Genomic DNA, 11,318 nt, shown 5'->3' with positions numbered 1-11,318 from the left:
CAGCTCCCTCATGCACTGCCTGTGGCTCCCTGGCTCCCTTCCGTGACAAAACCTTCATACTTGAAAAACCTGAAAGCACTGAGGCAGAACTTGAATGTGTGCGTCTTATGGGTCTGGGAACCCCCCTCAGCCCTTCCTGGTGGGAGCTGGAGGGGCCGATGCTTCTGGAATGAACAGATGGTGAATCAGAAAGATGTAGAAACAGCTGTTACAACACGGAGACCTCGGTGACAGTAGCTACAAAAATAGAAACGTTTATTTCTTTGACTTTGACTCAGGAAGTCACTTGGCGTCCCTGTCCCCAAACCAGGCGGTCACTCGGAGACCCAGGCGGTCACTCGGGGACCCAGGCAGTCAGGTGGGAACCCAGGCTCCAACCTGGGCAGTCACTCAGCAACCCGGGTTCCGACCTGGGCAGTCATCCGGAGATCCAGTCTCTGACCCAGGAGGACGGGGATCCAGGTTCCATTTCTTTTCCTTTAGCTTCGGCCAGCACCAGGTCACAGGTACCCAGCTCCCAGGTAAGAGCAGAGAACCCCCAAACCCAGGCTGTTAAGACCCATTCAGGCCCAAGGTTGACAGGTACCATTTCTGGAACTCTGTCCAGGCTGCAGCTTGCTTAGCTGCAAGGGAGGCGGGCTCTGTGTCCAGCCGTAGCTCTCTCGCACTGACCGTGGGCGTGGGAGGCACACAGGGCCACTCCTGACTCCAACTCATTCTTCTGGCCCCTTGTGCCAACGCGTTTCCTCCCCAGGTCTGGTCCCTTCTCGGTGGGGACCCTTCCAACCCAGCACCCCCGGGGCTGGGTGTCTTCACTTCGTCACATTTCTGCAGCAGCCTGGGGACAGGTTCAACCCCCAACACATCGTCCCAGGAAATCTAGGACCTTGGGGTGTTCAGCAGGCCCAGCTCCTCGGGGGTGGGTAAGAAGTGCTTCTCATATCCACAGTCCTGCGTGGCTGGCAGCTGGGGTGGTGCCACAATCGTAGGCTCTGGGGTTGGGATCTCCTCCACTTCCAGGACGGGCAGGTCCCCGGGTGACTGCACCTGAGGCACCTCCTGGGAAGAGGAGAGGTGATGGCTGGGGAACCCCACCCCACCTTCCCTGCCCGCCCCCCCCAAGCCGAGCCAGTCCTCCTGCTCACCTCCATGTGGGGCTGGCCACACTGACTGTTGGCAGGGTCCGGAACATTCTCCCAGACCCAGCGAGGCAGCACCTTGTGGTGCAGGTGGGGACACCTAGCAAGCGGTTTCAGGCAGTCAGGATGGAGGCAGGGTGGCTGGCAGGGAGCAGGGCCGAGGCACATCCCTGCCATCCCTCCTGCTGGACGCTCAGCCCCACCCCACCCCATAGCCGGGCAGACCCACACCTTCCTGTAACCTCACCTTCCAGACAAGGTCAGCGTGAGGCCACAGGCCAGGAGCAGCAGCCCCCATAGGGACAGGACACCGGGCAGGATGGCCCAGTTGAAGCTGTTATCTGCAGGGGCGGGAAGGAGAGAGCATGGCTATGGATGCCTGGGACTTGGAGTGGGAGAGAAACCGAGGTGGGCGGGGTGTGTGGAGGGGCGTGGCTTCGGAAGCTGTGGGGGCAGAGGGCGGGGCTTGTCTGGGACATGTGACCCACTACCAGGGACACACAACTGTCCCCCGTCTCCGGCAATCACCTTCTGCCCACCCCTCATTTCTTTCTACTCCTTGTAGCCTCAGGGAGGAACACCCACACGTCGCCCACCTCCCTCCCTTCCTCCAGCCCCCTGCTCCCCACCTGGCAGATAAAGCCAGAGGCTGGGACCGGGAGGCCCCTGTCCCGCGACGGTGGACGCCGTCACCCACAGCTCGCACGGTCCCCTCTGCAGGTGGGGCAGCTTGACATTCTGAGTAGTGCCGCTCACTGCAGTAGACAAGCAGGGGTTGGGGTAGGAGGTAGTTGTTGCCTCCTCCAGGAAGCCTCCTTGGGTCTTACCACTTAAAAGCAACCAAACTACACCCCCCCACAGCCCCCATTCTTGTTCAGCTCCTGGCTCCTTGGGAAGATCTCTCTCACCTTGGTGCCTCTCTAGCTGTGCCTTTCAAATGAAAAGTCAGGCCTGGCACAATGGCTCAGTGGGTTAATCCTCCACCATGCAAGCACAGGGATCCCATATGAACGCCGGTTCATATCCCAGCTGCTCCGCCTCCCATCCAGCTCCCTACTTGTGGACTGGGAAGGCAGTCGAGGACGGCCCAAAGCCTTGGGACCCTGCACCCAGACCTGGAGGAAACTCCTGGCTCCTGGCTTTGGATCAGCTCAGCTCTGGCCACTGCAGCCACTTGGGAAATGAATCAGTGGACGGAAGATCTTCTCCGTCTCTCCTTCTCTGTAATTCTGACTTCCAAGTAAAATAAATGAACCACGTGGAAGTCTGTGTTCCATGTCACTGCCCCTGCTTCGCTCAATCCCAGGTTTAGCATGCCCCACAGGGAGTCACACCACAGTGTCCCATAAAGTCTCTTTAAGGGAAGGTGGCAGGCAACCTCCTGTGTGAATCAAAGCCGCCTTTGCTGGCCTTTTCCCGGGAGCTGGGAGCTGATGGTGTCACGCCCCCCGGGGGAGAGGCTTGGAAGGGGGCTGTCAGAGGAGGCTGTCCTTGGAGGGGGTGGTCCTTGGAAGGGCGGGTGGGAGACTCACCGTTCATGCAGGAAGCTGGCCCTGCCCCGCTCCGGGAACACACAGTGTAGTGGGTGAGATGACCTCGGAGCTGGCGCCTGGGAACTTGGGCCCAGGCCACGGAGGGGGTCCCGGGAGAGTCATCCTGGAGTCGCCAAAGCGTTGGCCCCATTACGGGTGCTGAGGGTGGAGGGGAGTCAGTGAGTGGAGTGGCTAGGGGTCTGGCCGGAAGTGCCAGGACCCTACCCCACCCCCAATCTTACCAAGCTCCTCGATGAAGCCCCAGGCTGGGAGGGCCGGGGCTAGACCCCAAGGCCAGACCCCGGTCACTGTCACGCGGTACGGGACCCCTTTTGTGAAATTCCCTGGGTGGAGAAAAGGAAGTGAAGGGGTTAGGTCTGTTCCCTGCCTTCCATCAACCCATCTCATTTATGTCAGAGGTGCCCAGTTCAAGTCCTGGCTGCTCCACTTCCCTGGTAATGAAACTGAGAAAGAAGTGGAGGATGGCCCGAGTGCCTGGAACCCTGTATGCGTGTAGCAGACAAGAAAACTCCTGGATCCTGGCTTCCACCTGACTCAGCTCTGGGAGACTGAACCAATAGATGGAAAAGCTTTCTCTCTGTCCCTCCCCCTAACTCTACCTTTCAAATACAGAAACAGAATGGAAGACCACAGCGGCCCTCACCTGCCAACATGGCACTGTGCCGCCCAGCGGGAAGCCGCAGCCAGGTCAGAGCCTCCTCCGGGGGTTCTGTATCCCCAGCCCAGTCCACCACGTACTCCTCGGGCTCCGTGGATCCCGGCCACCAGCTCACTCGCAGCTGACCGCTTGCTGAGCCGCTGTGGACCACCACGCTGCGGGGGGCGGAGTCTGCAGGGCCAGGGGTGGGCGACACAGCTGGCATCTCAGCCGCCCCACCCCCTGAAAGGATGTCCCACCTACCACGCATTCCTCCCCCTCCAGCGGCCAAGTCTCTTACCCAGACAGACCAAGGAGAGATTGGTGGGCAGTTCCCAGCGGGTGCCGTTGGTGGCGGACACCGCGGCCCAGTGGGCACCGGCGGGCACGCGGATACTGCAGCAGGACACGCCTTCAGCAAAGGGCTCCTGCTCGCCAGCCACCCACACTCTGTAGCTGATTGGCATGCAAGACCCTGGGGACTGAAGCAGGGAGGGGAGAGAGGGGTCAAGGTCTCCCCACGCCAGAGCCCACTTCAGGTGGTTTTTTTTCTTTTTTTAAAGATTTATTCCTTTTTCTTGGAATGAAAGATTGATAAAGAGGAAGAGGAGAAAGAGAGAAAGACCTCCCATCTACTGGTTCACTCCCCAAGTGGCCGCAACAGCCGGAGTTGAGCCAATCAGGAACCAGGAGGCTCTTCCGGGTCTTCCACGCGGGTGCAGGGTCCCGAGGCTGTGGGCCGTCCTCTACTGCTTTCCCAGGCCACAGGCAGGGAGCTGGGTGGGAAGTGGAGCAGCCGGGATTAGAATCGGCGCCCATATGGGATTCCCAGTGATGCAAGGCGAGGATTTAACCACTAGGCTATTGCACTGTGCTTTTTTCAAAAAGATGTATTTATGTATTTGAAAGGCACAATTTAAGAGAAAGGCACAGAGAGTTTGAAAGAACAAAGAAAAAAAACTTTCCCATCCACTAATTCATTCCCCAAATGACTACAGCAGATGGGGCTGAGGGCCAGGTTGCAGCTCCATCCAGGTCCCCCACATGGTCGGCAGGAGCCCCAAGCACTAGGTCCATCCTCTGCTGTTTTCCCAGGTGCACTAGCATGGAGCTGGATCAGAAGTGGAACAGCTAGGACTTGAACTGGTGCCAGTATGGGATACCAAGGTGGCAGATGGCAGCCTTACGGCTACACTACGATGCTGACCCACACTGCAGCTTTGAACAATTTCAAAACTTCCCCTGCTGGGCTTGCTGCAGTAGCCTAGTGGCTAAAGTTCTCGCTTTACATGTGCTGGGATCCATCCCATGTGGGCGCTGGTTTATGTCCCCGTTGCCCCACTTCCCACCCAGCTCCCTGCCTGTGGCCTGGGAAAGCAGTGGAGGACGGCCCAAAGCCTTGGGACCCTGCACCCGCGGGGGAGACCCGGAAGAGGCTCCTGGCTCCTGGCTTTGGATTAGCTCAGCTCTGGCTGTTGCGGCCACTTGGGGAGTGAACCAGCGGATGGGAGATCTTTCTGTTTCTCCTCTCTCTAAATCTGACCTACTTTTCCAATAAAAGTAAATACACCTTAAAAAAAAAATGAGCCTGGATCCCAGGATGATCCACATTCTGGGGTCTGTGGCTTTCAAATGCCAGCCCCCGGAGGCGCGGGTAGGTGAGTCAGAAATGAATAATTTTAACTGGTACCACAGCCAAACTTCCTTTCTAATGAATTAAAAGACACACACACACACACTTCTGGTGGCCTAATTTTAGCAGCAACTGAATTTTTCGATATTCTGAACACATGTGGGCTTTCGAGGCACTTTTGATAATCAGCTCTCAGCACAATATGTGCTGTCATATCTTGGAAAGTCAGACATGTAGAGAGAGGAGCAGAGACAGAGAGGAAGATCTTCCGTCCACTGATTTACTCTCCAAGTGGCCACAATGGCAGAGAGCTAATTGGAAAGTGGGGCCATCGGGATTAGAACTGGTGCCCATATGAGATCCCTGCGTTTGCAAGGCAAGAACTTTAGCCACCAGGCTACTGTGCTGGGCCCCAGAAGATATTTCTCTGTGCCTCGCATGACCTTGGAAATCTCTGGAAACTGGCTATAGGGAGCCAATATGGGGACACGAAAAGTTAATTTTCCACTTGTGGCACCAGCATCCCATGTGGGCACTGGTTTAAGTCCTATCTGCTCCACTTCCCATCCAGCTCCCTGCCTGTGGCCTGGGAAAGCAGTGGAGGACGGCCCAAAGCCTTGGGACCCTGCACCTGCGTGGGAGACCCGGAAGAAGCTCCTGGCTCCTGGCATCAGCTCAGCTCAGTTCCTGCCGTGGCAGTCAACAAACTGTGCCTTTTTCCTGCATGTCCGTTTATACAAGCGTGTGAGCAGCCTAGGGCCAACACACATCATGCACGGCTAAGATTCATGCAGAAGGGGCAACATGGTGACCCACCAGGTGAGGCCAGCACCTGCAGATGCTGGCAACCCTCTAAGGGCATGCAGTTCAAATCCTGGCTGCTCTGCTTCCAATTCATGCTCCGCTGTCCCGTGCCAGGAAGCCCTGCCCGCACCCTCACCATGTCCTGGATGTCTCAGGGACAGCTGCTGCAAGTGAGAGCTCTCCTGCCACTGACCCTCCCTCTTTGAATCCTTCCCCCACACCCAGTCCTCGAAGCAGCCTCCAGTGGGCGCCAGTGAGCAGCGTGTCACACCGTGTCACGCCGTGGCACCCGGGGGCTTCTCCCTCTGAGCCCTGACTTGGTCCCTGCCACTCACCTTCCAGAGCAACAGAACTTCCTGGTTGCTGCAGAAGTTCCCAGACACCCACACATCCCTTGGAGCTAGAAAGAAGGAAATCAGGGGTGTATTGTGGAGGAGGGCATGTGTGGAGAATGAAGTGAAATGACACCATACCTCAGTATATTCCTAGCAAAGCCTTGGCTAAAGCCTTGCGGGGTAACCGCCCGCATACCACCCCCGGCCCAGGGCATGGAGGTGTGCTCACCAAAGGGCGGGGTCTGGAAAGACACACTGGGGCTCCACTCGCTCCACAAATCCTCCTCATCCTGCACCCGGCAGCGGCCGGCCACTCTGTAGCTGGTGGCCAGCTCCAGGTCCAGGAGCTCGACAGGGCTCAGCGGGATGGTTTTCACCTCCGATTCCAGCTGGGGAGAGACAGGAAAAACGGTGTGGGTATGTGTGTCCGTGTGGTGGGGTGCACGTAGGCCTGGCTTACACGGACTAAGTCCAATCCTGGACTCCCTATGTTCCTCATTTGTGTATGTTTTAATTATGTATTTAATTAGTATTCTGAAAGAGAGAGAGGTGTCTCCTCCGTTGGCTCCTCCCCGAATGGCCGTGACAAGCCAGGCTGAAGCCGGGAGCTCCATCCAGGTCTCCCGTATCGGCGCAGGGACCTAAGTGGTTGAGCCATCCTCTGGTTGCCGTCATAGGTGTGTTAGCAGGGAGCTTGGACAACTGTTCAGTGGAGCCAGGAAGCAGATCTGGGCCCTGGCCATGTCTCAACTCGTACGCTAAACACCTTGCTCTCGTATTTTGGGAGGGAATGTCTGGAGGGGGCCTGATGGCCAAGCAGGCCACTGCGTGAGCGCCTGTAGCTGCAGGTGCACTGTGACACAGGCCCGGGGGCTCCGGGGCTCTGACGTGGGACTCGACCGCAGGGATGGTCAGGGTGGGAGGCAAAGGGCCCGTGCCACTCACCGGGACCCAGTCCTCTTCCAAGCATGACTGGTACCGGAACTGGCAAATGAGGACTTTATGGGACGGCCATGACGGTGGTGTCCACTCAATAGATGCTTCCAGGGGCTCATCCTCCGAGAAGTCCACAACGGGGGACAACTGGGGGACACTCGGTTTCACTGGGGGTGGCGAGAGGTCGGGGTGAGGGGAGGGGAGACTTCGACCACACCATCCCCTCCCTTCGGGCAACCTCTCCCCTCCCCCAGCACGCTACCTCGGGTTTCCAGGTTCACAGAGATTGGGGATCCCAAGGGCTGGTCCGCCTGGGACATCCAAACCAAGAGTTTATCCAAGGTGGTCAGCTGCTCCCGAGGGATGGTCACCCAGCTCTGCCCAGCGGCCACTCTCACGGTGTGCGTCCTGTTGGGGTGACTGGGAGGAGATATGAGTGTGTGTATGTGTGCGCGTGTGGCGGGGAGAAGGGGTCTGATTGGATATTGGGGCCACTGGGTGACAGCCCTGGGGATCGGCAGGCGGCCACTGCCCGTGGTTTGGATCCCAGAGCTGTGAGACCTTGAGCGAACCATGTGACCTCCTGTGTGGCTGTGGGCGTGAACAGCAGCTGCAGAGTCATGCAGGGGCAGCGGGGAAGAGATGAGAAGATGAGAAAGTGAAGGAAATGCATGTCATACATGACTGGGACCATAACAGGGTGTGGTGGATTCAACCACTGCATGAGACTCCAGCATCGGAGCACTGGTTCAAGTCCCAGCTGCTCCACTTCCCATCCAGCTCCCTGCATGTGCCTGGGAAAGCAGTGGAGGACGGCCCACAGCCTTGGGACCTTGCACCCGTGTGTGGGAGACCCAGATGGAGCTCCTGGCTCCTGGCTTGGGGTCGGCTCAGCTCTGGCCATTGCGGCCACTTGGGGAGTGAACCAGCAGAAGGAAGATCTTTTTCTCTGTCTCTCCTCCTCTCTGTATATCTGACTTTCCAACAACAACAACAAAAAATTAATAAATCTGAAAAAAAAAAAGCTTCACATTGTGAAGGTTTTTCTCCTTGTTTCTAGAACGCTTAACTCACTAAAATTCTCACCAGCAAAGCCATCACCGCTGATACCTCTTAGCGGAAGAAGCACAGAGACAATAAGTAACCAAACTCTCACACACACACACACACACACACACACACACACACACACACACACACAGACACACACACACACACACACACACACACAGGAAACCGCAAAGTGAGGGAGAGGGTGGCCTCCCCAGCCCGCTTCCCCGGGCGCCCGGGCCGGCCGTGCAGACTACTCACTACTTCTGGCTCTGCAGGTGCAGCAGGAGCGGAGCTGCTGGGTCCCCACGCGCCTCCCACGAGCAGTTCAGGTCGCCCAGGGGCGCGATCCTGTGGCACTGCCGTACCGCCGCGCTGCCTGCAGGGGAAGCCACAGAGACTCGGGGTGGATGCTGCGGCCAGACCCCACCTCCCTCCGCACCCTGATGAACCTGACCGAGTCCTGGGGGCAGGGGGCGAGCTCGAGACCCTCGCGGAGGATGATCCCCGGCAGGAAAGGGGGCAGGAAAGGGGGCTCTGGGCACCCCCACCCCCACACGCGCACACACACACACACACACACACACACACACACACACACAGGCCCGGGCCTGTCAGCCACATCCTCCCCCCCCACCGTCCTCCCATGCGCTCGGCACCGCGTCCCCCAGCTGGAGTGCAGGGGAGAGACAGCTGCGCATCCCCAGCACCCCGGCTGCTCACGATTCCCACCCACCCCGTCGCTCACCTCGCGGGCGGCTCGTTTGGAGCAGCAGCAGTAATCCCAGTGCTTGTGTCCACAGCCCCCAGGAGCGGGTGACCCAGGACGCCCGCATGGCGCCCCGCGGCGCCCCGGGACCCGGCGGCGCAGCCGGAAAGCCAGCGCTGCAGGCCGCCGCCTCCGCACCTTGCGCTCCTCCCCGCCCGGCCCGCGGCGGGAAGTTCCCGGCAGAGGTGGGGGGGACGGGGCGGGGCTTGGCTGGGGTTTGGGGGAGGCGGAACCCCTCTTCCTCCTCCCCCATCCCGCGTTCCCCAACCCTAGCGACGACACAAAACCCTCGGAACCCTTTGAAGCACTTTTTATTTTGTTTTGTTTTTTGTTTCATGGTGCACCCAAAGGGGTTATGCAGGAGGCCAACCTGGAGGGCGTGGGGTCCATCCTAAGTCCCTGGGGTGGGGCTGGGGGGTCCAAGGATCTAGGCAGGCAGGGCTGGGACCCTGGGGACATCGCTCCGAGTTGGGAGGAGTGTCAGGTAGGGGTCTCCCCCACCGCAATGGCCAGTTCAGGGCGCAGCTTAGGCTCCCAGCAGCACAAGGTCAGGGGTGCAGCTCAAGGTCGCGGCCTTGGGGGGGGGGGCGATGTTGGACAGGGGATGATGCCTGAGCTCAGAGGGCAAGTCTGGGATCCCCAGGTGACGGAACATCGGATGTAGGATGGCGCGGAGGAGGGCAGGGCGCGGCAGGGGGCAGGAGAGGGCTGCCTGCCAGTGCGGGACCCCTGGGGCGGCCGGGGGTCTCAGGCTGGGACTCAGCATAGCACGCTGATCTCACTCTTGGTGCAGCCCCACTTGCAGCAACTGCTGGAGAGGCCTGACAGGACATCCCGGCCACCTCGGATGGCTCCCTGCCAGGCCGGCCGGCTGCCAGCGCTGTAGAAGGCCTGGGGGGGCTTGGTCAGTGCCAGCCATTCGCTGGAGCTCACAGTGGCCTCCAGCTCTCCTGCGACCAGGCTGTCTGGGTCTGCCACCACCTCGGGGAAGGCTTCACCTGCTGTGAAGACAGAAGGAGAAAGGTGAGTTCTCCAAGGTTTTGGTTCTTGTGTGGCCTGGAGCCCCAGCCTCACTCTGGCTGCCAATCCTGGGGTTCTGTTTCCCGTCGTGACTTTTCCCTTCTGGTCATTGAATCCCCCTGCTCTTTATTTATGGAGGACAGACTGCCGGTCGATCCCAGCCTCTGCACGTTACAGTCCTCCGTGTGTGGAATCTCCCTGCAGCTTGCACGCGCCCTGGGAAGGAAAGCGGGGTTTGGAGGACAGCTGATTCTCATCAGGCTCCTCGTTGAATGCCAGGTTGTTTCTATTCATCAAAAAGGCTTCCAGCCACATCTGCTGTGTGAGCCACGAGCTCAGGAACCTGCCTTGTGACCCATCTGTGTGCCAGATGCTGGCGGGAAGTTTGTGAGATCTGCCCTCTCTAAGCCTCGTGGTGCCAACGGTGGGCCCATTTACCAGAGGCGACCACTGAGGCAGAGCCAGGTAGCAAACGGGCACACAGCTATTAAGGTGGTGCACACCCTGGGCCCTTGAACCCAAGAGGTCAGAGGGCATTTCATTGTCACAGTTTTGAGTGGCAGCTGCTCGGCTGGCTCAGGTTGGGGCTTGGAGCGCGACCCTGGCTTGCTGTCCCCTGTTCCTCCCTTCGGCCCCTCCAACCACGGCGTCCCGGTCCCCAAGCCAGGCTGAGGGTCTCCTCAGATGCGTGCAACGAGGCAGGGGAGGGTCTTGTGTCCCCCTGACTTTCCTCCTCTCCTCTGGCCAACACACACACACACACACACACACACACACACACACACACACACCCTCCACCTGCACCACACACACACACACACACACACACACACACACACACCCCTGACTTTCCTCCTCTCCTCTGGCCAACACACACACACACACACACACACACACACACACACACACCTGCACACACACACCTGCACACACCCCGCCCAGCCTGCGCACCTGTGCCCAGACTCTGGGATCGCCTCCAGCGGGAGCCACCGCAGGTGAAGATGACAGCCCGGATGAACTCCCGGCCACAGAGCTTCACCCCGTAGGGCGCTGCCCGGGCCTGCGCCCCTGGCCATCGTTCCCCAACCAGCAGCAGCAGCAGCAGCAGCAGCAGAGAGAGCCTGGCCATGCCGGACACAGCACTGGGGCGGCACACACAGCTCCGGTCCACGTCTGCCCTGCCTCCAGGTAGCCCCCGAGGATTTATACCTTGTGCGGCCCGCACCCCGCCCGATGGAGGCCGTCACCTCCCTTATCTCCCTCGACTCGGGGGGACTCATTGCCCCCTCCCCTCTCCGCGCGGTGACCCGACCTTTCCCTTCGCCAGCAACGAGTGGTGATAACCTTTAGCCGGGGGACAGGCAAGACAGCTCAGCTTGCTGTCATCTTGCGTGGGGTGGGCGAGAGGACCTTGACTGAGCACAGACGGGAGGGAAGGGGAG

At 59.4% G+C, this 11,318-nt stretch overlaps 2 protein-coding genes across 2 annotated transcripts; both read right to left on the bottom strand.

Moving 5' to 3' along the window:
• Positions 1-238: 238 nt before the first annotated feature.
• Positions 239-8,987, bottom strand: IL27RA (interleukin 27 receptor subunit alpha). The gene is made up of 14 exons (XM_040990777.1): positions 8,836-8,987; positions 8,349-8,466; positions 7,300-7,457; positions 7,047-7,204; positions 6,331-6,490; positions 6,102-6,166; positions 3,631-3,811; positions 3,336-3,521; positions 2,914-3,015; positions 2,672-2,830; positions 1,769-1,894; positions 1,387-1,480; positions 1,146-1,239; positions 239-1,059 (listed from the first exon to the last, which is right to left on the bottom strand). The coding sequence occupies exons 1-14, from the start codon at positions 8,921-8,923 to the stop codon at positions 880-882; spliced, it is 1,869 nt and encodes a 622-aa protein (XP_040846711.1). The 5' UTR covers positions 8,924-8,987; the 3' UTR covers positions 239-879.
• Positions 8,988-9,370: 383 nt separating this feature from the next.
• On the bottom strand, positions 9,371-11,318 carry RLN3 (relaxin 3). Its single transcript, XM_040990969.1, has 2 exons — positions 10,810-11,318; positions 9,371-9,854 (listed from the first exon to the last, which is right to left on the bottom strand). Exons 1-2 carry the CDS (start codon positions 11,003-11,005, stop codon positions 9,616-9,618), a joined length of 435 nt encoding a protein of 144 aa, XP_040846903.1. The 5' UTR covers positions 11,006-11,318; the 3' UTR covers positions 9,371-9,615.

This window comes from Ochotona curzoniae, unplaced genomic scaffold, assembly GCF_017591425.1.
Source record: "Ochotona curzoniae isolate NIBS_2020 unplaced genomic scaffold, NIBS_Ocur_1.0 contig_605, whole genome shotgun sequence".
NCBI classification, from domain to species: domain Eukaryota; kingdom Metazoa; phylum Chordata; class Mammalia; order Lagomorpha; family Ochotonidae; genus Ochotona; species Ochotona curzoniae.
This window is presented reverse-complemented; position numbering and strand designations above follow the sequence as displayed.

Bases quoted from the DNA above. Each gene is read 5' to 3' on its own strand.
- IL27RA (XM_040990777.1), bottom strand. From the start codon at position 8,923: ATGCGGGCGTCCTGGGTCACCCGCTCCTGGGGGCTGTGGACACAAGCA. The intron at 8,467-8,835 runs GTGAGCGACGGG...CTTCCCCTGCAG, and splicing joins CCAAACGAGCCGCCCGCGAG to GCAGCGCGGCGGTACGGCAG. The intron at 7,458-8,348 runs GTGAGTAGTCTG...ATCTCCTCCCAG, and splicing joins CACCTGCAGAGCCAGAAGTA to TCACCCCAACAGGACGCACA.
- RLN3 (XM_040990969.1), bottom strand. From the start codon at position 11,005: ATGGCCAGGCTCTCTCTGCTGCTGCTGCTGCTGCTGCTGCTGGTTGGG. The intron at 9,855-10,809 runs GTGTGTGCAGGT...TCTTCACAGCAG, and splicing joins AGGTGCGCAGGCTGGGCGGG to GTGAAGCCTTCCCCGAGGTG.